The sequence below is a fragment of the Diospyros lotus genome, chromosome 14 (assembly GCF_014633365.1).
Source record: "Diospyros lotus cultivar Yz01 chromosome 14, ASM1463336v1, whole genome shotgun sequence".
Lineage (NCBI taxonomy): Eukaryota > Viridiplantae > Streptophyta > Magnoliopsida > Ericales > Ebenaceae > Diospyros > Diospyros lotus.
In genome coordinates, this window is record NC_068351.1 from 33566924 (window position 1) to 33594304 (window position 27381).

A 27381-nucleotide genomic window follows, 5' to 3' on the forward strand; every position below is an offset into this window, starting at 1 on the left:
ATTGCAAATAAATACAAAAGATCTCACAGTATTCTTCACCATGGCTTCAAAATATCCTTCTACCGAAAAATCAAAGTTTAGCCACACATAATAAGAGAAATAGCACAAAAAAAGGAGAAAATATGAAAATGATGTTTCTTTCTCCTCTTGGATGTGCTTCTCTGCCTCCTTTTCTTCTTCGACGTTCGCCTTTCTCGAGCTTAGATCAAGACCTTAAATAGCTCCCAACAAAGAATCCAAATCAGCCAAAGAATTAGGGCTTCTTAGACTCCTGTAACTTATAAGCCAATTTTGGGTCAAATAAAAAGATTTTTGGGCTTCAACTCCTCTTAAGAATTGTAGTTCAGAATGTGTAGATGAATTTAGGCTTTTGAATCACTAAATTTGGACATCAGAAGCTCAATTTATGTCTTTTTAAAGATCTAGTATTCGTGTAGAATTCTAATCCAATTAGGATTTGTCCCAGCTTTTTGGCCCTAATGTTGAAGCAATATTTTGAGACCCAAACGAACTCGAATTTGGACAAATAATACTATTATGGAAAGCCCAAGAAGTCCTCTACAAAAGCTGTGAAGACCTCATTCATGTTATTAAACTCTAACATAGTTAAAAATCTGCAAGAAGTTGGAAATGTCAAAATATTAAAAAGCTAAAATTTTCTAAGTAAAAACTCAATTTATTTTAACCTATCCAAAATTGTCTTAACCATAAAAATAAGCATAAATCAGCACAATAAGACATAAATCTCACCCAACAGACCATATATAAAAGAAATAAATATATAAAATTATACACTCATCAACATAACTGAAGCAGAGGGAGTGCTACTAACAAAAGTACTTGATCTAGCTAATAATGTCCTTGAATGGACATACTTCATCACTTGAAACTTGAGATAAGATACATTTGCGTATGCTAATTTTACACACGTGGGGGGTAACTGTCCTACTTTAAGTTCTTTAATACTTAGGCTTCTTTCTCACATGAATCAACCCCTCTTATACCTAATTCACTATTTTGTAACACACTACTCAATCGTGCTTGATCCGAGACAACTTGAGTCTAATCACCTTGCTGTTAGGCCTCTGTTTAGGATCTTCAAGAGTGCAAGAGCAAGCAATCTCGAGGACCAGAAGCATCTGCTCCTCGTACCCATTTCCCATCAGCTTAGGGTCAATTGCTCTTTCTGGATCACCAGAAGTCATGACATTTCTCATCCACCTCACCAAGCTCACCTCTTCTGTATGTTGGAAGAATTCGTCAGACGGAAACTTTCCTATTACCAGAACCCCCAGCACCACACCAAAGCTGTATATATCACACTTCTCTGTGAACTTCAGCGTCGAATGGTACTCTGGGGCAATGTATCCCAAAGTTCCCACGACATTGGAAGTTGTCACATGAGAATTTGCATCAGGCACTGCCTTGGCAAACCCGAAATCTGTAATTCGAGCTTCCATGTCGTCATCCAAAAGGATGTTTTCAGGCTTGAGATCTCTATGAATTATACGAGGAGAATGGTCCATGTGTAGATACTCAAGCCCGGCAGCCACTCCCAGTGCTATCTTGTGACGAGCCAGCCAATCCAGTTGTCTAGTATTTGCCGAAACTTGGTTCAGCATGTTCCTTAAGCTACCATTCTTCATGAATTCGTATACCAGGAAATGGCAGTCTGGCCGGGTCACATGAGCTAGCAGAGGTAAAAGGTTCCTGTGTCGTATCTGACCCACAGTCTGAATCTCAGATTTGATTTGTCGCATCTTCTTGTTCAGAAGCTTACTATCTTCCTCTGTCAACTCTGCTGCATCCATGTAGGGTTGAACTATCTTCTTTATGGCTAGAGTTGTCACATTTCCATTGCTTCCTGGCAACTCCTTCTTGTAGACTTCTCCACATCCACCTCTTCCAATGACTTCGAGCGATGCCACTCCTTTTTTCTCCAGGAATGCCAAGTCCTCGGCTTTCTTGATTAGTGGGCTGAAGATTACTGGACCCAAAGCCCTCCTACCTCTAACCACTTTCATAATTACCTTGAAGAACACTAATAACAGAAACCCGGTTACGATCACTGGTAATCCTACGGCCAGGAATCCTTGAATCCACCCACCCGCCTTCTTTGCCCCTTCCTCGTGCTTGTCTCCCCTTGCTGGTGCTGGTGCTGGTGCAGGAGCGTGGGTAGTGCTAGTGTCAGTACTTGAGCCTTGACTTGAGGAAGGCGCCTTTGCAGCAGCAGCTTGACTTCTGGTTCTGGAATTTTCAGCTAGTATGTAACGCTCTGGAACCGTCTTCCTTTCTGTCAATCTAGGCGAGGATCCTTCGGCCTGATTCAGCACCGGTACCGAGCCTTCGACCTCCAGCAAAGGATTCCCTGAGATCTTGAACACTCTGAGATTCCCAAAGGATTGCAGCGATGAAGGTACTGTCCCGGAAAACTTGTTGTTGGCAAGGGAAAGTATTTCCAGATTGGGGGAGTACTTCAAGAAGTTCAGATTCCCGTAAAATCTATTGGAAGAGAGGTCGAGGACTCGAAGGCGTGCCAACGACGACAGTACCCCAGCCGGAACCTCCCCAGACAAGTCATTGTCTCGGAGGTTAAGAATTTCCAGTTTCTGGCAGGAAGATATTTCCGGTGGGATCTGGTCAACAAGCCGGTTGTTAGGCAGAGAGAGCTCTTTGAGCTCGGACAGCTGCCTAATTACCGGAGACAGAACCCCGGCGAGCTGCCGAGATTTCAAGAAAATCCTGGTAACTCGGAGAACATAGGAGTTGTTTGAGTCCTTCCTCCTCTGGCAGAAAACTCCGGCGCAGTTACATGGATTTTGCTCATCCAGGCGTTGATTCTTGGGCATTCCCAAGCCTTCTTGGACAATTAAGAGAGCAGCATGATCCGGATTGTCAAGACTGAGATTATTAGCCTGAGCAAGGAGGATCACCGAGAAGAGGGTGAGGAGGGAGCAGAAGGGGGTGGTTCCGGCCATTGCCTGGGTGGCTGCGATCGGCTGTGCCGGGAATTCAAAATGGTTGGTTGCTTATATAGGCGGATACAACGCGGATTGTGCACTCTGGAAAAGAACTTGCATGACACGAAGCAACCACAGAAATTACAGTATATTAATGCATAAGTTTCCTTAAAAATGCTATAATTAAGTTTTCAAATAATATTTTTTTGGAAAAAATAAGAATGTTAAGACTCACTCATGTTGTAAAAATGTTATTTGAACATTTACTTGGTAACACTTTTAATGACATCCTGTATATTTATATCAATGTAACACAAAATTTAATATATCAATATAGAAGTGTTACAAGTGAGTGCTCAGATAACAATTTCAAAGTTGGATAATGCTATCTAGACACTCTAAACTAACACTTGGAAGCCTCTGCCTTTTCCACCGACTTCTGGGAAGTTTTTGGGCAATTTTCGGACTCCCCGAATCTTCTTCGCCTCCGCGTTCAAACTGTCTTCTTCGTTCACATTTCAACTCCAAACTTGCTTCTCATTAGATTTGTTGTCCTTTTTGATAGAAGTCTTTGCCTTTCTATTTCTCCCCAGGAGGATTACCCCAGTTTCTACAACTTGTTCTCAAATTGGGATGACGGTAGCCCCAAGAAAAGACGACGCCAACTGGATGTCTCCGGGAACAAGGCCGCCGAACCCACATTGTTGTTGCTCAACGAAGTCGAGAATTTCATGAATTACAATCCCAAGCCCCAAGCCATGCACAAGAGTTTCAATTTTTTGGGGCCTCCATTTTTGGGGCCTAGGCATAGGCCTTAGTGGCCTACGGCTCAGAGGTGTTGTCCTCAAATGGTGTTCCCTTAGTTGTTCACCAATCACATCACTAAAATAATATATATCATCAACAATAATTATTTTAATTTCTTCTCTTTATTCTTCATATAAAATATAAAATTTTATGTGTTTTTTGTAATTATTTTATTTATAAATAATTATGTATATTTTTATGTTATTATTTTTTTATATTACTTTAGTTGAAAGATCAAAAGCTGTATGTAAAGTTATACAAAATCTTAATATTATATTTCACAAAAATTAAAAATTATATTTAAAATTAAACAAAATTATAATATCATATTTTAGGTTTATGCAAGCAATATAAATAGATAATAAAATAAATAATAACATAAAAATATATTTTAACTTAAAGTATATTATTTATTTGTATAGTTGTTTAGTCTATATTTTTATTTAGAAAATATGTATATTTAAGCTAAAGTTATATAAAAATATAATTTTAATAAATATATTATATATTTATATATGTGTTAATTTAACAGAAAACCCAGATAGAGATAGAGAGAGAAAAAGAGAAAAGGAAATGGAGGTAGCTTCAACGAGGGTGGCGATAGCGACAACTGCATTGACGGAGGTCCGGTCATGCATTGTGCAATAGAGGTCTAGTCGAGCACAAGCAAGAACGAGAGAGAGAGAGAGAGAGAGAGTGTGTGTGTGTGTGCTGGCAATAAAAAAGGTTTGGGCATTCGAGTAGGTGAGAAAGAGAGATAGAGAGAAGGCGAGTGGGTATTCAAAACTTTTTGGTAGAGAGAGAAATGAGAAAGGAGAGTGGCGAAAATGGGGTAGAGATTGATCTTGTGGAGGACGATGAGAGTGAGAATGTGGGAGAGAGTCAGAGTAAGAGAGACAAAAAGAGTAAGCTGATGAAGGTGGAGGATGGGGTCTCCATTGGTTTGAGTTCTGGTAGGTAGCGAAAATGGTGAGAGTGAAAAAGAGAGTGAAACTGTGAGAGAGTCTCAGACAGTGAGGGTTGTTCTGGTGGAGGGCGATTTAGAGAGCGAGGGTTGATCTGGTGAAGGGCAATTTTGTAATTTACATTGGGGACAAATTTATGATTTCATTAAGGGTTGTCAATAAAGTTGTCAACCCTTTTATTCGTGTAGCATTATCCATTAATACATGAGTGGTTAAAAATGTTATAATTAAATTTTGAAATAATATTTTTAAAAAGAATAAGAATGTTAAGACTCACTCATCTAGTAAAAATGTTATTTAAACATTCACTTAATAACACTTTTAATGACATCCATACATATATATTTATATCAATATATAGAAGTGTCATAATGGGTGTCCAAATAACAATTCCAAAGTTCAATAATGCTATCTAGACGCTCTAAACTAATACTTAAAAAGTGACACTCCATCCAAAAAGCCCTTATTCTTTCCTTCCTTCTTTCATTGGCCAAACACCCAAATGACCCAAATGTCCGAATCATCCTTCCATCCTCTGAAACCCATCTCCAAGAAACATTCTCTGTTGTTAGCCTATCATTGCTCGCCACCTCCCCAACCTCATTGTCACCCACCATCTTTACCATAGTTTCTTTCTCAATTCCTTATCGCCAAGGTTGCCCCCTAACCTCATCCCTACCATACCTTCTCCTCGATTTCCTACAACCTTCGCTACCCAACTCCCTTGCCTTGTCATTGACAATGACAAATAGGGCCGGCTCAAGGGTTGGTGGCTCTTAGTTGATAACTAATTTAGTGGTTTTTTAAAAAATAAAAAAATATACAATTATTAATTAAAATTTTATATTTTAATTTAAAAAATAAATATTTTTTAATTAACAATATAGCCAAATTATTTAATCTTTCTCATGTTACACTTACATTTGAAATTAAAAAGACCCTAAAATGTGTATAAATCTCTAAAAAAGAAAAAAAAAAAAAAAAAAAGAAGCTAATTTTAACAGTTTTATGAATTCACCCAGAAAGAGAAACAGTTGATGCTGTTTTTAAATTTTATCTAAAATACTTAAAATCCCTTTAATAAAGATTTTTCTTTAATACAATAATAAATTAGTTTTTTGTTTTTTTTTTTTTTAAACTTGGAAAGTTTAAGTTATGTAATGTGTAGGATTTTGTTCCAAGTTAATGGCTCCCTTTCCACTGACTTCCAGGAAGTTTCTGGGCAATTTTCGGACTCCCCGAATTTCTTCCCCTCCGCGTTCACGACGCTATACCACACCCCCACACCCCCCAGCCGCAGTATATGTATACATATCCTCCCCCATTTTCCCCATGTTCAAACTGTCTTATTCGTTCACATTTCAACTCCAAGCTTGCTTTTCTCATTAGATTTGTTGTCCTTTTGATGGAAGTTTTGCCTTTCCGTTTCTCACCCAGGAGGATTACGTCAGTTTCTACAGCTTGTTCCCGGATTGGGACGACGGTAGCCCCAAGAAGCGGCGTCGCCGAATGGATTTCTCCTAGAACGAGGCCGCCGAACCCACATTGTTGTTGCTCAACGAAGTCGACAATTTCATGAATTATTACAATCCCAGGCCCCGAGCCATGGGCTAGAATTTCAATTTTTTAGGCCCCCATTTTGGGGTCATAGGTATAGGCCTTAAAAGTCAGCCCTGATTGGAGATGGGGTTGTCGTCATTGTGCGACAATAATTACATTTTTATAACGAGGTTTTCAATCACATACAATTTTGCAATAAGGTTATAGAATAAATAATAACTATAAACTATCTTTAAAAAGTGATCTGAAAATAAAAAGTACTTGTTGCCCTTATATCTTAGGACTGCATGTTGAGATTTATTTTATTTAAAAAAATTAAAAATTAATTTATAGCTATCAAATATTACCCAATAAACTATTTCTTAATTTTTTTTATTCACACACCCCGCTAATTATTATTATCATCACAGTAATAATGGTCGAATTTGTGGAGTCGTAGCTGCAACACTTAATTCAGATTGCAGTATGGAATTGTCTTTCCATTACCTAGTTTTTCCCGTTATTGTAAGAATTGGCTTTGGTTCATATTTGACCTCTTTTTTTGGAAATGTATTCGATAGTATTTTGTAGATTCTAGGCTTCTTGGTATCCGAGATATAGAGTTCTAACGCCTAAATCTAGTGTGTGTTAATTTTTTTCAGTTCCTTGTGCTATGTTTGTGATATGTCTTACCATTACTTGTGTATAGTTATTTTTATTTTTTATATATTTTTGGTGACTGAAAAAAATAACGGTCGAATTCGGAAACAACCTCCAAGAACGCCTCTAGCTTGTTCAGCAACGGAACCTTCGAGGCCCTCCCGATCAAGCGCCGCAGATTTTGTTTCGTACAATTGATACTCCGATCGTTTTCTTCGACTTCATTTCTCTCTACACCCATTGCTCTTTCTCCCATTGATGGACAATTTTGCATCATCAAGTGAATTCATTTGTTTTCTGCCCCTTTTGCACCTGTTTCTGGCAACAATTGCTTTTGTGGTTGATTGTTGTAAACGAATCAAAGACTGAATAATTTTCCTTCTCCGCCTACTCGATGGTACTCGATGTTTATGGAAGAGAAAGAGACTAAATCTTGAATCCTAATTTAGGGTTTTGTACGCCTTAGAGGTCAAATTAACATTTCTCCTTCATTATAATGCTATAGTTTTGTTACCCAATTGCGTTGCGTAAGTTGCAATCCGCATTTTCTTTGTTATTTTTAAAAATATATTTAATTTTTAAGTTTTTAAAATAATAAAAATACGTTCTCTATTTTTTAAAAATAAAACAAATTATAAAAAAAAATCAAAACAATAAAAAGTTGTTTGAGTATTTTCATTCAAAATAAATTCTAAACTCAAAATACATTTATCTATTTATTTATTTATATTTTATTATTATAATAGAAAAAATATTACAAAATTCATTAACTTTAAAATGTATATTTTTTTAAAAAATATATTAACATTAAATATTTTAATTTACTGAATAATCAAATTTATTGAATAAAATATATTATTAAAAAATTATTTTTAAAATTTTAAGAGGACACATTTTCTAATTTTCTATTTTAAAAAATAGTTTTTCAAAATAATAAAGAGAACGTGTTTTTAATTTTTTGAAAATAGATTATCAAAATAGAAAAATAAAAATAAATTTAAAATTTAAAATTAAAAAATAAAGAGAACGCAGCCTAATGATTCATTATTAGTTGTTGCATTCATTTTATTTTGATTTCATATGATAGGGAGGAGGCTAACAAAGATGATAAAGCTTAGTTGACTTGATACAAGGTTTTCCCAATTCTATTATCTTAGTTTGTCACTTTTTTTTTTTTATGGAAGAAAATCAAGACTTTTGCCAATTATGTTATGTTACTTTATGGTGTTCGCATAATGAATTTATTTAGGATCATATTACTTGTACATTGAGGGTTACATACACGCACATAAATGATTAAAATATTCCTTGCACCTCATCACCTCGTACCGTTTTGGGTATGGGGTATTTTGGTCATGCATCTCATGACCTCGTCTCACTGTCTTAGGTGAGGGATATTTTAGTTATTTGCTCGCGAGTATAGTTCAAGGTGTAACTCTCGATGTATAAGTAGTATTTTCCATTTATAAATACAAATTGTTGAAAAGGTATGATCGTTTCTTGATATTAGAACTTCTGTGAACTACTTGAGTTATATTGCTAAAACAGTATGCAGGTTACATGGCAACGCCTTGTGTTTGTGTAATACTCGTGCTGTTTCATTTTGTTCCCTTGTATCGTGTTGTGTGTGGGAAGCTCATGAATATGGAAAACAATTTGTCAACAGCAACTAATTAAAGTTCATATTGTATCATAACGTTGAACCAAAAATTTAGGATAACGAGGGTCTTCACTATATCAATAGAGGTTGATTTTTTGTTGAAAATAAAAGGAAGGTGGCTAAGGCATGCTGGACAGGGGCAGATGTAGGTGGGGGCTGGCACGGGCTTCAGTTCGTGCCACCCCAATTAAATAGTAAAAATATATATATATAAATATATAAAAGCTCAGGGACAACCCAGCCCTAGTCCCTTCTCTACATCCGCCCCTGATGCTGGATCAAAAGGAGTATGATTGTCCGCCATGCCCTTGCCTCCTGGGTGATCTTAAAAGTTTTAATGGTTGGGTTTTGATGGTGTTCATGTTGAGAAATAATCTCTATTTTCTCAAAGGATGGTCTGTTAGTGGATCGCATTGTTTTCGTTGGGCTCGGCCCAAACAGTGGGCCCATAGCTCGACACCGAACTCGATCCCTATGCCCGATCCCAACCCAATACCAGTTCTCTCACACCCTCATCTTTGATATTTTACTCTTGTGTTCGTTTTGATGATAAAACATAAATAATTTATATCTTAAGTCAAATATATAATTTTTAAGTTTTTAAACAAAAATCAATTTCAATTACTTTTGTGAAAATGAAAACCAAATGAATTACATTTATAGAAATTTGTAAAAACAAATATTAAGATTTAAAAGAATCTTCTAAATGATTTTTACAATTTGGTTTTGAACCATTCGATAAATGAAACAAAACATTTTCAAAGGCAAAAGACCATGCATATGCTCTTTATAGATTGATATTTTTGTCTTTGATATGATTTTAATGATGAAATTTAATTATATTTTATGACGGAATTATTTTATTAATTTTTATTTACTTTGTGCTCTAATTTTTTTATATGATTTATTAAGCACCAAAATAAATTAAAAATTAATTTCATCATACAATTAAATGTCTAAAATCTTGTTATAAATTTATTGATAATATTTGAAATGTTGTATTTTTATTTGATTAAAAATGTCAAACCAAAATTTTTTAAAAGGGTTGAAAATAAAATAAGTGTAGTTGTTACCCCCAAGTTTTGTACCTTGTCACTAGCCAAGCCCACACTTAGGCAAAAACAAGGAACCACTTATTTTGGAAACTAGCTTGTTCATTTATGTGCATAAATTTATATTTTTTCAATCTGTCGACTAATGTTATTAATCTTTCGATTAACACTAATGCATATGTCGACTAATGCATTCAATCTATCAACTAATAGAAATTTTAAATTCAATCTGTCGATCGATTTTCTTCATCTGTTGACCAAATTCGTCATTGAAAGTCTCCAATAGTTAGTTTTTCAAAATTCAACGACTATAAACAGTTAAATTTCTCTTGAAGCTTGTGGGACACCTATAAATACAAATCAAGAATAATCTAAAAAAATCTAATGGATGAGAATGAAGTGAAGTGAGCTTTCAAATTATTTTCATTCTTCTCAATTGTATTTTGCGCTTTAACTTTTCTCTCAAAGACTTTGTACTTAATTTGTTTTACTTGATTCAAGTCTTGTATTTTATATTAAGAGATCTTGTAACTAAGAAATTTATCTCTTAAATTCTCTTTTTATTATTCAATTCTTATATTTACTAACTTGTAAGTTAGAGGACTTACTTGTGTATAAGTAGGAGGTTTGTAATTTCCTAGTATTAGACTAGAAGGCTTACTTGGGATCAAATATGAGGTTTTAGTGAATTTGTTTAAAATCCTTAGTAATGAGCTACAATAGTGGATTAGGTTTGCTTTAAGCCGAACCACTATAAATTTCTTATGTTCTTTATCTTTCTTGTTTTTTATCCTTTAAGCATTACATTTGTCATTCTATACATATTTTATGTTTTAACTCACTAAAACCTCATTTGTATAAAAAAGATTTTAAGTTCTATCATATTTTTTAAATTACCCAATTCACCCCTCATCTTGGGTATATGCCATAGCATTTTAAATCTATCAATTGGTATCAAAACCAAACTCCTTATTCTAGATCTAACAACCTAAGGAAAGATCCATAGCTCTTAAGGAATGTTATCCTACTAATATGGAACCTTATTTTGATAGCTCTTATTATAATTTTTGGAGAAAAAGGATTTGCATTTTCTTGTAATCTATTGATTTTAATTTGTGGTATGTTGTAGAAAAATGATTTGTTTCTAAACCAAAATCCATTTGGAGTGAAGAGGATAAAAACTATTTTGCTTTAAATATCAAACCATGAAAATTTTGCACGAACCTTTGCATGAAAATGTTTTTGCCAAAATTTCTAAGTACTCTAACGCTAAAGATATATCAAATACTCTTGATTCAATTTATCTTACTAATCAATCTTGTGAGTTTGTTGATGATGTTCATAGGGAAAACAAAGAAGATGCTCTAAAGAAAAGCTCCCATGCCTCAAAAGAAGAAGATGTTCATAAGGTGCTTCATGGCAAATGAAAAAGATGAAGTAACCTCTACTTCTACTCTTGATATTGATATTGAAAATTATCACAAGTCTAGTTCTTTGAATGCTAAAAATGATGATCATGATACTTTTTTCAAATATAGAGTTGTGGAATGCTTTAAATGAATTATATAACAACTTTGAAAAACTTTGTTCAAAAAATAAAACTCTTCAAAAACAATTAGATTTATTGTCAAATGAGTTGGAAGCTTTAAAATCAAAGAATGAATATTTGCTTAATTGCAATAAAGAATTTTCAATGGAAAATAATTTAAGAGAATCTCAATTAAAATCTCCTAATAGTGTTTTAAATGAGAAACCTATTTTAAATAGAGAGATTTTAAATTCATGTGATCATGAAAAAGATGTTCAAAATTTTAATAGTCAAATAGCTAATGTCCAAAGCTCATCTTTACACACCTCTCATAATATTAAATATTTTTTTATTGTTCCAGGATAGGTCATATTGCATTTTGTTGTCATTTTAAAAGAAAATCATCTAGTGGTCCAAAAATGAAATGGATTCCTAAGGGAATGTGCATAAGGATAAAATGAAAACAAATTTCAACCAAAAATCGTTTGCTTCACATCCTAACTATTGATATTACTTTATAAACAAAGATTTTGTAAGAAACAATCCACATAGATTTAAACAAATTTGGGTTCATAAGGAGGAGCTCTATGCTAACAATGATGAACCCAATGTAATTTGGGCACCAAAAGCTTGTGGATAGTTATTTTTGCAAATTTGCTTGACATTCAAATGATACTAAAGTGAAATCCTTATGGATCAATCAAACATGAAGGAAAAGGGGATGAAAAAAAGATTCAACCCTAAATGATGAATTTCCATCCAAGAGTAAGAAATATTTTATGAATTAAAATCTCGACGGTACATTTTTATCCCTAGACTTTCTATACTTATGAGTTTTGATGATAATGAATTATAAGTTTGATTTTATGTTTTTGTTGAAAATTTTAATTAGTTATAGTGATTTTCAAATTTTTGATATATGTGTTCATTAAGAGAGATTTCAACCAAAGGCAATGTGCATAAGGATAAAATGAAAACAAATTTCAACCAAAAATCGTTTGCTTCACATCCTAACTATTGATATTACTTTATAAACAAAGATTTTGTAAGAAACAATCCACATAGATTTAAACAAATTTGGGTTCATAAGGAGGAGCTCTATGCTAACAATGATGAACCCAATGTAATTTGGGCACCAAAAGCTTGTGGATAGTTATTTTTGCAAATTTGCTTGACATTCAAATGATACTAAAGTGAAATCCTTATAGATCAATCAAACATGAAGGAAAAGGGGATGAAAAAAAGATTCAACCCTAAATGATGAATTTCCATCCAAGAGTAAGAAATATTTTATGAATTAAAATCTCGACGGTACATTTTTATCCCTAGACTTTCTATACTTATGAGTTTTGATGATAATGAATTATAAGTTTGATTTTATGTTTTTGTTGAAAATTTTAATTAGTTATAGTGATTTTCAAATTTTTGATATATGTGTTCATTAAGAGAGATTTCAACCAAAGGCAATGTGCATAAGGATAAAATGAAAACAAATTTCAACCAAAAATCGTTTGCTTCACATCCTAACTATTGATATTATTTTATAAACAAAGATTTTGTAAGAAATAATCTACATAGGTTTAAACAAATTTGAGTTCATAAGGAGGAGCTCTATGCTAACAATAATGAGTCCAATGTGATTTGGGAACCAAAAGCTTATGGATAATTATTTTTGCAAATTTGCTTGACATCCAAATGATACTCAAAGTGAAATCCTTATGGATCAATCAAACATGAAAGAAAATGGGATGAAAAAGAGATTCAACCCCAAATGATGAATTTCCATCTAAGAGTAAGAAATATTTTATGAATTAAAATCACAACGGTACATTTCTATCCTATACTTATGAGTTTTGATGATAATGAATTATAAGTTTGACTTTTTGTTTTTGTTGAAAATTTGAATTAATTATAGTGATTTTCAAATTTTTGATATATGCATTCATTAAGAGAAAGAATAAAATTTGTTGATATATGTTGGAAAATGTTGTATTGGTAGATGGTTTTAAGTACAACCTAATTAGCATAAGTCAATTGTGTGACAAAAGACATAGAGTATGTTTTAAATGCTAATTCATGGGAAGTATCATGTCTCAAAGTTAATGAAGTAAAAATAGTAGGTAATAGAAAACATTATATGTTAGTTATTTTAGATGATCATTCTAGATTCACTTGGATAATATATCTTGTATTTAAAAAGAAAATTTTAAAATCATTTGAATTTTTTTGTAAAAGAGTTCAAAAGAGTAAAGGCATATGTATTTAAAAAAGAAGTGATTATGGGGAAAATTTGAAAATGATAAATTCGAACTCTTTTGTGAGGATAAAGAGTTGAACATAATTTTTCTTATCCTAAAACAATTCAACAAAATTGAGTAGTTGAAAAGTGTTCACTAGAAATGGCTAGATTTATGTTATAAAAATCTTTGAAAATATTTTTGGGTAAAAGCCATTAATACCTCATGTTATATCTTAAATATATAGGATTTCCCTAAGACACTTCTTAAATAAAATCTCCAATGAATTATATTATATAAAGATGAAAAAATCTAATATTGCATATTTCTATATTTTTGGTAGTGCTTGTTACATCATTAACAATAAAAAAATATTTTACCAAAGAATTTGATGCTAAGAGTGATAAAAGAATTTTCTTAAGGTATTCAAGTCAAAGCAAAGAATATAGAGTATTCAATAAAAGAACTTTTGTTATGACCCATTAACGATGTTTGGGTCACTGTGTCAATATTTTCACATGTACTACACATTTTTATTGATAAATGAATTTGAGTCATTATATTTAATGTTTGAAGATGAAATATGCATGATTATGATCACCATGATTGTGTAAAATTTCTTAAAAATTAGCTTTTGGGTATATTTTGTAATTTTATGAAAATTTAGAAATTAAAGTATTATAATAATAATAATAATAATAATAATAATAATAATAAATGAAAAATAGATTGGGTGAGGAACAACTTCTCGTGAAACTGTCCCTATCTATATATATATATATATAGGGAAATTCTATTCACAGCCATGTTTTTACTCTTCGCAACCATAACTAAAATGAATTTAATAAATACTCTTTACAACCACTTTTATTACTCTTTTACAGTCACTTATATTCCAAAATTATCATTTTCCCACATATCGCATACATCGCGGTGATGGTGGCCGCTAGGTTCGGAGGAGGTGGCGGCCTCGGAGTACGGATCGGCCACCGCCACCCCTAACGCCTTCGAACCGTGGAGTTCAAAGGCGTTGGGAGCCTCTGAACTGAGGAGTTTGGAGGCGGCCTGTGCTTCCGAACTCTAGGATTCAAAAGCGTTAGCTGCCTCTGAACCCTAAAGTTTGGAGGCGTTGGGAGCCTCCGAACTATGGAGCTTGGAGGCGGCCTGTGCTTCCGAACTCTAGGGTTTGGAAGCGTTGGCTACCTCCGAACCTTGAAGTTCGGAGGCGTTGGAAGCCTCCGAACTCTAGAGTTCGAAAGCTCTCAATTTTCACTTTATATATAAAATAATATAATATATTACACATTTCAATATTACACATATATTATACATATTGCACCTATATCATAATATATTATGATACATAATATATATATATTACTTCTGAACCTTAAAATTCGGAAGCTCTCAATTTCTATTTATTATCATAATATATATAATTTTACAAATTGCAATATTATACAATATTGCACCTGCAGTGCACGTAGGTGCCGGTGCAATATGTATAGAATATATAATAATAATAATAATATTATTATTATTATTAAAAGTAATCAATAGTCTAATATTTATTTAATAAGTTATTCTTGAACTTTTAATTAGATATGTTCGTGAGATAAGAGGTAACTGCACATGATTTATAAGTAATTGAAAATTTTATAGTTAATATTTATATTTATTGATAAAAATTTATTAAATCTATATTGCATGTCATGCTTAGAATTGTTAGAAGGACAAATTTATCACTTTGTAATGGCAAGTAATTCAAATGGATAATGACATTGTTTTGAACTTGTGTATTTGCATTTTAATTTTCCTACTTCTTCTTTCTTTTTTGATGATTTATACTTCCCACTGCGTTTACAATAATAATTATATTTCATTTTTCAACTTTCTTAGCTCATCCAATCAGTATTTCTCTAGAATCAAAGAGCTAATAGAAGAAAATATTTAAATACATTTTTCTCTAATTAAAATAATAATTTTAAAAAAATTATTAAAAATCTATCATACTTTATTAGTAGTGAACTGTTGAATAATATCAAATGATTAGTGAATTGTAAAATCAATTTTCCTGAGATATAAGAAAAAATGAATAAAATAAAACACCAATTAAAAATCTAAAAATCCAACTTCCCGAATCCCAGGGTTCAGAAAGCACTGTGTTTCCCGAATCCTAGGATTCAGAAATACATGCGTTTCTTGAATTCTGAAATTCAAAAAATCCACTAATATATAAAATATTTACATACACACTAATTCGGGAAATTAAGAATTCTCTAGAGTTTCCAACTTCCCAAACCCTTACAAACATACACTAATACATACAAGATTTAGATTTACTTGTGTGATATTATTTTTTTGAGTAGTTGTTATCTTCTTCGTCAAACTCTCCCCAGTTCGTCGTCAACATTTGAGTGTAGTAATCCATGGCTAACTTCGACTCGCTGATATTCTAAGAGAAAATGACTGAGTAATGATAAGTGTGAAACAAGAGAAATGAGTGACCTTGAGGAGAAAATAGTTTTTCAATTTTCGATGGCGAGTATGAAATAATAAGTAATTGTGACGGACGGCAAGGGAGAAAATTACAAAATTTGACCGATGAAAGAAAATGTGATCTCAAGTGGTTGCTTAATATGGGTGGTTGAACATTAAAGACAAAGGGTATAATTGAATTTTGCTTGAGACTATTTTAGGTATATTGAAAAGTGACTGCAGAGAGTAAAATCGTGGGTGCAAATAAATTTTTTTATATATATAATATAATATTATAATAAATTATTATATAAAAAAAAGTAAAGAAAATAAAATTTTAAAACAGTAAAATGGCAGCTGATTGTGAGAAAGATTGGCGTGTATATATTATATATATAATATATGTAATAAAAAAATTGAATGAGGAAGCCGCTTGCAATTAATAAGGAAATTCACATGTGAACAATAATCAATGTATAGTGCATAATGATTAGTATATATAATATATTATATTATTATTATTATTATTTAATATATATATATATAAATAAAAAAAGAAAAGAAAAGGAGGAGACAGGAGGGATTGGAGTCAAAAGGGGGGGGGGAGTTGTGATTTGTATATAATTATAATATTAATTAGAAAAAGAAATCTCATAATTTCAAATGTGTACAAGTGTGAACGCAAGATATATATATATACATATAATATAATAAAAAAAATGAAAAATCATGTGTCGATCTCATATATATATATATACAATATTAATATTATATAAATAACTATTATGTTGTCTATCGTCGAATAACATAACAATTACCTGACTGAAGGGTGGGCCCCATGCATGGACCCACCCCTCTCTTAACTTTATTAATTTAAAGGTTATATTTATAAATTGGGCCATCTTTATGTCTTTGCCATTTTTTAATAAAAAATTAATTAAATTTTGGGTAGCCCAATGCAATTTGTCTCTTATCATTTTTTCCTCGGACATTTTCTCCCTCTCTCTTCCAAGGCCTATTGCAATTTGTCCCCCCAACCATTTCTTCCTCACTCATTCTCTCTCTCTCTCTCTCCCCCACCCGCGCATCCATATTCTCACGACAAACGTCGCCCCCACCAGCCAGTCGGACCGCTGCCTTCACCTGCCAGTCGCACTGCCGCACTCATCCGCTGGTTTGAGAGAATACAGGTTTAGTTTGTCCATTTTCTTCTTATCTTTATTTTTAAGGTTCACAAAATTATAAATATTTCTTCAAAAAGAAATAATTAAGTATTCATTGAAAAACAAAAAAACCTCCAAATGTTTGTAAGTTTAGTTAAGACATATTTCCCGGCATTATAATAAAAAAACCGAATAAAATACAAAATCAGTAATTAATCTATCAATATATTATAGATGATACAATGCTCCAAACATAAAAAAAAATAATGAAATATGCTTCAAGAAGTTTTCAAAATGATCACATTTGTAATTATAGGCTTAATTTTTACTTTTTCACCTTATTAAGCAAGCATTATTATAATTATGTGTTTGTGTACAATCAAGTAAAGAATTTATTCTATGGAAATACAAGACAAACACTGGTTCATGGTGAACATTAATTAAAGGTATGATCATATTATGTTCAAATTTGCCTGTTCGTGGTAATGTTGATATTTGTATTGTATCTTATTAAATAGATATTAAAAAAAAAAAAAACTACTACTACTAAAACTTAAAGGGCTAAAATTAAAACATAAAATCAATATTATCAAATATGCCAAACATGTGGCCTACCAAGTACCAACCTCGCTTGGTCCATACTCATACAAACCGTAATAATGCAATGCAACCACCATAGCGAAGATTAAAATTTCCACTCGGTAAACCAGGAAGAGGTTAACATGAAGGTTAGGAGTTCGAATCTCACTAACATCTTAGAAAGGTCGAGTACTGTTAGAGGGATAACGTCGAAAGGTTGAAAAGATTAATATCAAAAAGGTGCAAACATATTAAGAGTCAGCTCTGAGTATGTATAGACCGTATCTGTATCCAGATTTATCTGAAAGGTGTATTAAGGGGAAAGATCACCAATCCCTAAGAATTAGTTGGGTGAAACTCGAACACCCCAAGATAAAAAATAAAAAAAAAATTCCACTCGACTGATTCTAATAAAGATAATTTTACCTCGGCATATGTAACATATATGTATATATATCATCACTGCCATTAGCAAGAATAGAAGAAAAAATCTACTTGTTTTCTTCTTCTTCTTTTTTATAATAATTTTTAAATATTTAATTAAAAATAATAAATAAATATCATTTTTTGAACTTAAAATACCATCTTTGGATTAGACTAACCAACTTTAAAATAACTTATCATCATCGTTGCAACTAACCAACTTTAATTTTTTTTATTTTATGATAAAAATTAGAGATATGCAACTGATTGGACTAAATTAAAATTAAAAAATCCTCATTTTAAAGTAACCATATCAATATTTTATCCGATGGATTGACATTTAATTCTTGTCTCTTGATTAAACCTAATAATTTAAGTTCAAAGGTCCACCAAACAAGTCCAAATCAATTCAATTTTTTGACATTTAAGTTTTAACAAATGATTTCATTTTAACGTTCACAATATTCAAAATTATTTCATTTTAACCTTCACAATATTCAAAGGATCAAAGATCCAAAATTTGACTTCAACTTTTAGAATACAAACTCGTAATTAAATATCACATTCAACTTTTAACATTTACTAAACAAAATCATCAACATCAATATCCACATAACAATAAATAAGATAATTACAAATAAAATAATATTTAAGAACTGGTTTCCCTCTCCCTGAACACCGGCAACACCGTTTTCAGTCCTTTCCCAATTGCATTCATCGTTAAATTCCATTTGTCGACCCCCTCATAACACAATACAGAAACAAATCATGTTCCTTTACAACTCAAAACAAATCGTGTTATTTAATTTTCATTTCAAAAATCCAGACCATCATCATCATCACCACCATTTAAAAAACAACATAAGTAAATAAAAAAAACTAATATATAAATATACATATATCACTACAAGAAAAAAGCAATTTAGAGACAGATTTTTTGAGACGGATTTTGAGACGGAAAAAAATCCATCTTTAATTTGAAACGGAGATTCTCACGATCAAAACTTACCATTAGAAACACCAAGTCAGTGGGGGTTAACATATACAAAAATGAGCCAAATTTAATGGTTGGAATTTTGTAGATCTCATTTTTAATTTTCGACCACAATTGAAAAATGCATTGACAGTTGCCACTAGCCATCGTGGCCAGTGTTTCCTAAGGGTGTGCATTCGGTTATAATCGAACTGAATCCCCATATTTTTGCCTAACCAAACCGAACCAACATTATGAATATAACCGAACTGAACCAAACCGACTTAATTCACTAACCGAAATAAGCGAAACCGAATTAACCGATTTAGATTTTAAACTAACCTAACCGAAAATCGAACCAAAAAAATAGCTCAAAAACCAAACCAAATTAACCGAAATGGTTGTAAGGTAACCGAACTAGAGATTAAACCGAAAAGTAATCCAAAAATAGAACCGAAAACACTAAAAACACCAACATTATCAACAGCAAACAGTGACACTAAAAACCCATTAATAGAAAAAACACATGATCAATACAAATATGAACTGCAAAACACCAACAACAAACACTAAAAACCAACAAAACAGAAAAAACATTATTTGCTGCATAATTCACTTATATATCAAAACAATAACAGCAGAAAGCAAAACAAATTAAACAATGACAGTAACAGAAAGCAGAAAGCACAGCTGCGCAAGAATCTCGTTCACAGTGCATTAAAACAATTAACATCTCATTCGCAGTGCATTAAAACAATTAGCAACAGAAAGCACAGCTTTAACTATGACAATAACAACAATGCATTCTACACAAGAATCCAATACAACAAAAAAAAAATTAACCAACGAATTTGCAAAAGAGAAACAACGAACCAAATCACGAGTTAAACAAATCAAACGAATTAACCAACGAATTCACAAAAAGTCAAAGCATCAATGAACCAAATCGTATTACCAACCAGATCGGACATGACAATCAAAACCACAGAACGATTAAGTTGCTGAAATCGTATTACCTTCTCAAATCGAAGACGGCGATACCCGCAAGATCGTTCACTCCTAAGTTGCCAAAACCAACCAGATTGTTAATATTGATGGTGAGGAAAGTGAAATGGCTTAAGGTTTGCTATCACGTTCGACAGGGTGGGGGGGTGGGCTGGGTGTTGGGTGGGGAAGAAGCCGATGGTGAAAGTGTTTGGGTTTGACGGCGAAGGCGAGGGCAAGGGTGAGGTGAGGGTTAGCCGGCGACCTAGGGCTAGGGTCGATGCTTCGAGCCTTCGACGACCGGGGGGCTGGGTGTTTGGACTTGGGTGGGGAAGAAGCCGACGGTGAAAGGCTTGAAGGTGTTTAGGTCTGACGAGGATGACGATGCGTCGATGGTGAGGTTAGGGTTAGCCGCCAAAGACCTAGGGCTAGGGTTGATGCTTCGACGACGAGTGAGAGGGCTGGGTGTTGGGTCGGGTAGGGGAGAACGATGAAGGCGTTCGACTTAAACAGCAACGACGATGTGAAAAATAAACACACAAGCTCGGTTTATTTAATTCGGCACATGTACTCCCTAGGAATTAAACGAAAACTTATCCATAATCATCAACCCTAGTTGCTACTTATGTAAGAAAGACCAAACAATTACGGATTTGATATTCAAGCTAGCAATTGATTATGCGTAAAAAATTGAATAGCGGTCGTCTATGCAATCAAAACATACAATCATAAACATTAAAGTCAGAAAATACATGAATATTCAAGAGAAAATCACATTTTAAATAAACTCAAAAAAATCTCACAGTGTTCTTCATCATGGCTTCAAAATATCCTTCTATCGAAAAACTAAAGTTTAGCTACACATAATGAGAAAAAGAACACAAAAAGAAGAGAAAATATGAAAATGATGCTTCCTTCTCCTCTTGGATGTGCTTTTATGCCTCTTTTTCTTCCTGGACATTCTCCTTTTTCGAGTTTGGATCAAGTCCTTAAATAGCCCCCAACAAAGAATCCAAATTAATTAGCCAAAAAATTAGGGCTTCCTAGACTCCTGTAACTTATGAGCCCATTTTGGGTCAGATAAAAAGCTTTTTGGGCTTTGGCCCTCTTAAGAATTGTAATTCAGAATGTATAGATGAATTTAGGTTTTTGAATCACTCGATTTGGACATCATAATCTCAATTTATGTCCTTTTAAAGATTTAGTGTTCGTGTAGAATTCTAATCTAATTAGAATTTGGCCTAGCTTTTTGGCCCTAACGTTGAAGCAATATTTTAAGGTCCAAACAAACTCGAATTTAGATAAATAATACCATTATGGAAAGCCCAAAAAGTCATCTACAAAAGCTCTGAAGACCTCATTTATGTTATTGAACTCTACCATGGTCAAAAATCTACAAGAAACCCAAAAGGTCAAAATATTAAAAAACTAAAATTTTCTAAGTAAAAATTCAATTTATTCTAACCTATCCAAAATTGCCTTAACCATAAAAATAAGCATAAATCAGTATAATAAGACATAAATTTCACCCAAAAGACCATATATAAAGAGAATAAATACATAAAATTATACACTCATCAATATAACTGAAGCAGTGGGGGTGCTACTAACAAAAGTACTTGATCTAGCTAATAATGTCCTTGAATGGACATGCTTAATCACTTGAAATTAACTTGAGATAAGATACATTTGCGTATGCTAATTTTACACACGTGGGGGGTAACTGTCCTACTTTACGTTCTTTAATACTTGGGCTTCTTTCTCACATGAATCATCCCCACATATACTTAATTCACTATTTTGTAGCACACTACTCAATCGTGCTTGATCTGAGACAACATGCATCTTATCACCTTGCTGTTAGGCCTCTGTTTAGGATCTTCAAGGGTGCAAAAGCAAGCAATCTTGAGGACCAGAAGCATCTGATCCTCGTACCCATTTCCCATCAGCTTAGGGTCAATTGCTCTTTTTGGATCAACAGAAGTCATGACATTTCTCATCCACTTCACCAAGCTCATCTCTTCTGTACTTTGGAAGAATTCATCAGATGGAAACTTTCCTATCACCAGAACCCCCAGCACCACACCAAAGCTGAATATATCGCACTTATCTGTGAACTTCAGCGTCGAATGGTACTCTGGGGCAATGTATCCCACAGTTCCCGCGACATTGGAAGTTGTCACATGTGTATTTGCATCAGGCACTGCCTTTGCAAACCCGAAATCTGCAATTCGAGCTTCCATCTCGTCATCCAAAAGGATGTTTTCAGGCTTGAGATCTCTATGAATTATACGAGGAGAATGGTCCATGTGTAGATACTCAAGCCCGGCTGCCACTCCCAGGGCTATCTTGTGACGAGCCAGCCAATCCAGTTCTCTTGTACCTGCCGAAACTTGTTTCAGCGTGTCCCTTAAGCTACCATTCTTCATGAATTCGTATACTAGGAAATGGCACTCAGGCCGGGTCACATGAGCTAGCAGAGGTAAAAGGTTCCTGTGTCGTATCTGACCCACGGTCTGAATCTCAGATTTGATTTGTCGCATCTTCTTGTTCATAGCCCTACTATCTTCCTCTGACAGCTCTGTTGCATCCTTGGAGGGTTGAACTATCTTCTTTATGGCTAGAGTTGTCAGATTTCCATTGCTTCCTGGCAACTCCTTCTTGTAGACTTCTCCACATCCACCTCTTCCAATGACTTCCAGCGATGCCAGTCCTCCTCCTTCCGCCAGGAATGCCAAGTCCTCGGCTTTCTTGATTAGTGAGCTGAAGATTGCTGGACCCGAATCCCTCTTTCTACCTCTAACCACTTCCACAATTACCTTGAAGAACACTGATAACAGAAACCCAGTTCCGCTCCCTGATAATCCTCCGGCCAGGAATCCTAGAATCCACCCACCCGCCTTCCTTGCCCCTTTCCCGTGCTTGTGTCTGCTTGCTGGTGCTGTTACTGGTGCTGGTGCAGGAGCGTGGCTAGTGTTAGTGTTCTTACTCGAGCGGTGACTTGGGGAAGGCGCCTTTGCAGCAGCAGCTTGACTTCTGGTTCTGGAATTTTCAGCAAGTATGTAACGCTTTGGAACCGTCTTCCTTTCTGTCAATTTAAGCGAGGATCGTCCGGCCTGATTCAGCACCGGCACCGAGCCTTCGACCTGATTCAGCACCGGCACCAAGCCTTCGACCTCGAGCGAAGGATTCCCTGAGATGTTGAACACTCTGAGATTCCCAAAGGATTGCAGTGATGAAGGTACTTTCCCGGAAAACTTATTGTTGGCAAGGGAAAGTATTTCCAGATTGGGGGAGTACTTCAAGAAGTTCAAATTCCCGGAAAATCTGTTGGAAGAGAGGTCGAGGACTCGAAGGCGTGCCAACGACGACAGCACCCCTGCCGGAACCTCCCCAGACAAGTCATTGTCTTGGAGGTTAAGAACTTCCAGTTTCCGGCAGGAAGCTATTTCCGGTGGGATCTGGTCAACAAGCCGGTTGTTAGGCAGAGAGAGCTCTTTGAGCTCGGACAGCTGCCCAATTGCCGGAGACAGAACCCCGGCGAGCTGCCGAGATTTCAAGAAAATCCTGGTAACTCGGAGAACATAGGAGTTGTTTGAGTCCTTCCTCCTCTGGCAGAAAACTCCGGCGCAGTTACATGGATTCTGCTCATCCAGGCGTTGACTCTTGGACATTCCCAAGCCTTCTTGGACAATTAAGAGAGCATCATGATCTGGATTGTCAAGACTGAGATTATTAGCCTGAGCAAGGAGGATCACCGAGAAGAGGGTGAGGAGGGAGCAGAAGGGAGTGGTTCCGGCCATTGCCCGGGTGGCTGCGATCGGCTGTGCCGGGAATTCAAAATGGTTGGTTGCTTATATAGGCGGATACAACGCGGACATTGTGAACTGTGGAAAAGAACTTGCATGACACGAAGCAACCACACAAATTACAGTATATTAATGCATGAGTTTCCTTAAAAATGATATAATTAAGTTTTGAAATAATATTTTTAAAGAATATAGGACTGTTCAGACTCACCCACCCATGTAGTAAAAATGTTATTTTGACATTTAATATATTTATATTAACTTAATACAAAATATATTATATTAATATACAGATATCACATGTGAGTGTCCAAATCACAATTTAAAAGTTCGATAATGCCATATATTTGGACACTCTAAACTAACACTTGGAGTGACACACCAACCAAACAATCCCTTATTCCTTCCTTCCTCTCTTCCGTGGGCAAACACCCAATTAACCCAAATGCCCGAATCATCCTTCCATCCCCTACAACTCATCTCCAAAAGACACTCGTTGTCTCTAGCCTATCATTGGCTCACCACCTCCCCAACCTCATTGTCAGAGCTACCCACCCCAACCTTATTGCCACTCATAGTCTCTACCATAGCTTCTTCTCAATTTTTCATCGCCATAATGGCCCACCCTAACCTCATCTCTCCCATACATTCTCCTCCATCATCGACAACCTTCGCTACCCACCTCCTTTGCTACCCACCTCCTTTACCTTGTCATTGACAATGACACAAGTACAGGAGCTATTCAACGACAATTGCAAAGGATGGTTGTAGTGACGAGAAATGGTTGTAACGAGGATGTGACGAATATGGTGGGTGGCGACGAGGTTGGGGTGGGCTACGACGACGATGAGTAAAGGAAGATGGCCTCCAACAATAAGCTGCATGACGATGAGGGTTTCTTGGAGAGGAAGAAGAGGTAATTTAGACATTTGAGTTGGGGAAGGGGGAAAGTAAGGAATAAGGGAGCTATTTACACTTAGAGTATAGGTTAAATGACGGACAAGTAATATGCTGGAATTAGTATTGGTAGGTCAAGAGTTCAATAGTTAGTTTAAACAAGGGTTAAAGGCCCACTTACAATTTATTTTTTCTGTCGAAATTAAAAACACGAGCAACGAGGGATCTCACAAGAACAATAAATCCCAAAAAGATATTTGGATGAAATGTCAATTCAAGTGTTAACTTGAAGTGTCTAAATATTATTACCACATATATATATTTATATATATATATATATGATTTTTTTTACTAGCCTATTCAAAATGAGCTATATCACAAAATGCCCCTAAAATGAGAGAGTTAAATATTATATTCTTTAAATTCTTAAAATTATATCAAATAGTTTTGTATTATATTTTTTATTATATAGTTTGGGAAAAATAAATGAAGAAGTCAATGACTGGTACTTGTTGATTTTAAAAGCTTCGAAGAAGTCTTTGGAGTCAACTCACGTTTTGTGGGTTTCTAAATACCGTGGTCTTTGGGCTATAATAATACCAAGTCGTCCGTCCACGTGATTTGATTATTTGGAGAAATTTAATTTTATAATATATTATTTTTAATTTTAATTTATTTTATAAAAATTAAAAAATTTCTAATCTTGTTATAATTTGATCCCTCATTAAAAATTTCATCAAAAATTATGATACGACAAATATATAAAATAAAAAATAAATAAATAATACAAAGTAGGGATTATTGCCGACCCGTCAACCCCGTTCTCACTAATTGCTGCTATGACTCGTTGTGGTTTAATAAGTCATTGATGTGTTCTTTTATTCTTAAAAAATTATTAGGTTTTCTTTCAAGTCGTTTTCCTTTAACTTTTCAAAAAAATATTGTCAAAATTAAAAAAAAAAACTCTTCACCTTTCAAAATTTTGTGGCTATATGAAATTTTGTGTGTGTATATATATATATTTATTTATTTATACAAAATCTTCAAAAAGTTAAACTACAACCATCGATAATATTTATTTTTTTATTTTTATTTTTTTCTTTTATGTATCTCAAACGTAATAATTTTTATATTGTTTATAGTAATATATATATATATAACAATACTTTTGACAATATTGCCTACCTTTACTAATCTCATTATTCAACTACCACTAACTACCTTTAGTGGGAGTTTAACTAAGTGAAACTTAGTGAAATAAATTAGGTAATCATTATATAATACTTAGTGAAATAAATTAGGTATCATTATGTAATGCCTACATCTTTTAAATTGGAAGTTAACTAAGTGAAACTTATTTTAAATAAATTAATATTTTATTTTTTTACACAAATCATCTTATTTTAATTTTTATATTATTGATGATGAGATGTCCAACTCTAGGGACAAGTATGAAAATATCGCTTTTGAGGGGTAAGACCTAAATCTACCTGAATTTAATCGAAAGGCTTAATAAGATTAAGCTTGAAGAGTTGGACGTATCCGAATCAGATTCAAGACTTGACCTAAAGCTATTCAAGTAAGGAATACTCATATGATATAATTGACTTGCCAAATTTATCAAAATAATCAAATTCGATTATCCACGTGGAGTAATCTTGACTTTTATCGACCCCTCAACAAGCCTATATAAAGAGAATTTTTAAAAAATTATGTACTTCAAGTATTACACATTAATTACATCATTATTGTATCGTTTTAAAGTATAGTGATTACTTAAGCGTTAAAAGATCCACTAAGAGACCAAATTCTCCATCTTAAAGTAAGTTCAAACAAATTCAAGTTAAGAATATCGTAAAAAAGAGTACATGATCAATCCCAAAACTTTCATCGTATATTTTTTTACATAAATATTATTGTCACTTTATTTTAGTATTTTTTTAATAAAAATTCTTAAAAGTATCATTTTCCATAATTATGGAAGGCCATGTATGCCGTCCTCTTGGGGCATGACCATGACCATATAAATAATGCATTTTCCCAAATGGGATGGTGGGGTAATGTGACAAGCATGTTAATCCATTCATATAGAAAATTTTGGCGTAGTTGAAGTGACAAGTACATTAATTCATGAATATAGAAAATTTTGGTGAAAGTGATACTTATAATTCATAATATAGAAAACTTTAGTGAAAGTGATACTTAAGTGGCAATTGAATAGTCTAAAGTTGAATGGATTAAAGACTTCGAGTTCAAAGTCTTGTATTTTGTTTAAATAAAATTTTGATGATGGTTCATTGTTTTTAAGCTTTAAAGTGAAAAGAATTACACGATGTCATTAATAGTTCATAAATAGTTATTTTTAGGGATTTATATGGTATTTGGGTATATAACGTTGCATTCTTTTGGGTTTTTAATTTTTAGTTTTGAGTTTTAAATATATTTTCAGTTTTTTGTCTTAATTGTTTATTTTTAAAAAATTAAAAACATGTTTTTTCTGTTATTTTAAAAAATTATTTCTTAAAATAAAAATTAAAAAATGTGTTTACTTTGAGAAAATTATTTTATAATATTTTATTCAATAAATTTGATTATTAAATGATAAAATTAACTCTTTTTTAATAAAATTTTACTATTAAAATAAAATAATAAATTATTGATATCTGA

At 33.5% G+C, this 27381-nt stretch overlaps 2 protein-coding genes across 2 annotated transcripts; both read right to left on the reverse strand.

The window, feature by feature from the left end:
- Positions 1–695: 695 nt before the first annotated feature.
- On the reverse strand, positions 696–2997 carry LOC127789814 (leucine-rich repeat receptor-like serine/threonine/tyrosine-protein kinase SOBIR1). Its single transcript, XM_052318819.1, has one exon. It carries the CDS (start codon positions 2976–2978, stop codon positions 1032–1034), a length of 1947 nt encoding a protein of 648 aa, XP_052174779.1. The 5' UTR covers positions 2979–2997; the 3' UTR covers positions 696–1031.
- Positions 2998–21540: 18543 nt separating this feature from the next.
- LOC127789823 (leucine-rich repeat receptor-like serine/threonine/tyrosine-protein kinase SOBIR1) lies at positions 21541–23876 on the reverse strand. Its single transcript, XM_052318836.1, has one exon. The coding sequence runs from the start codon at positions 23809–23811 to the stop codon at positions 21823–21825; it is 1989 nt and encodes a 662-aa protein (XP_052174796.1). The 5' UTR covers positions 23812–23876; the 3' UTR covers positions 21541–21822.
- Between the last annotated feature and the right edge of the window lie 3505 nt (positions 23877–27381).

What these genes read in the sequence shown, in the direction of transcription:
- LOC127789814 (XM_052318819.1), bottom strand. Translation starts at nt 2,978, where the DNA reads ATGGCCGGAACCACCCCCTTCTGCTCCCTCCTCACCCTCTTCTCGGTG.
- LOC127789823 (XM_052318836.1), bottom strand. Translation starts at nt 23,811, where the DNA reads ATGGCCGGAACCACTCCCTTCTGCTCCCTCCTCACCCTCTTCTCGGTG.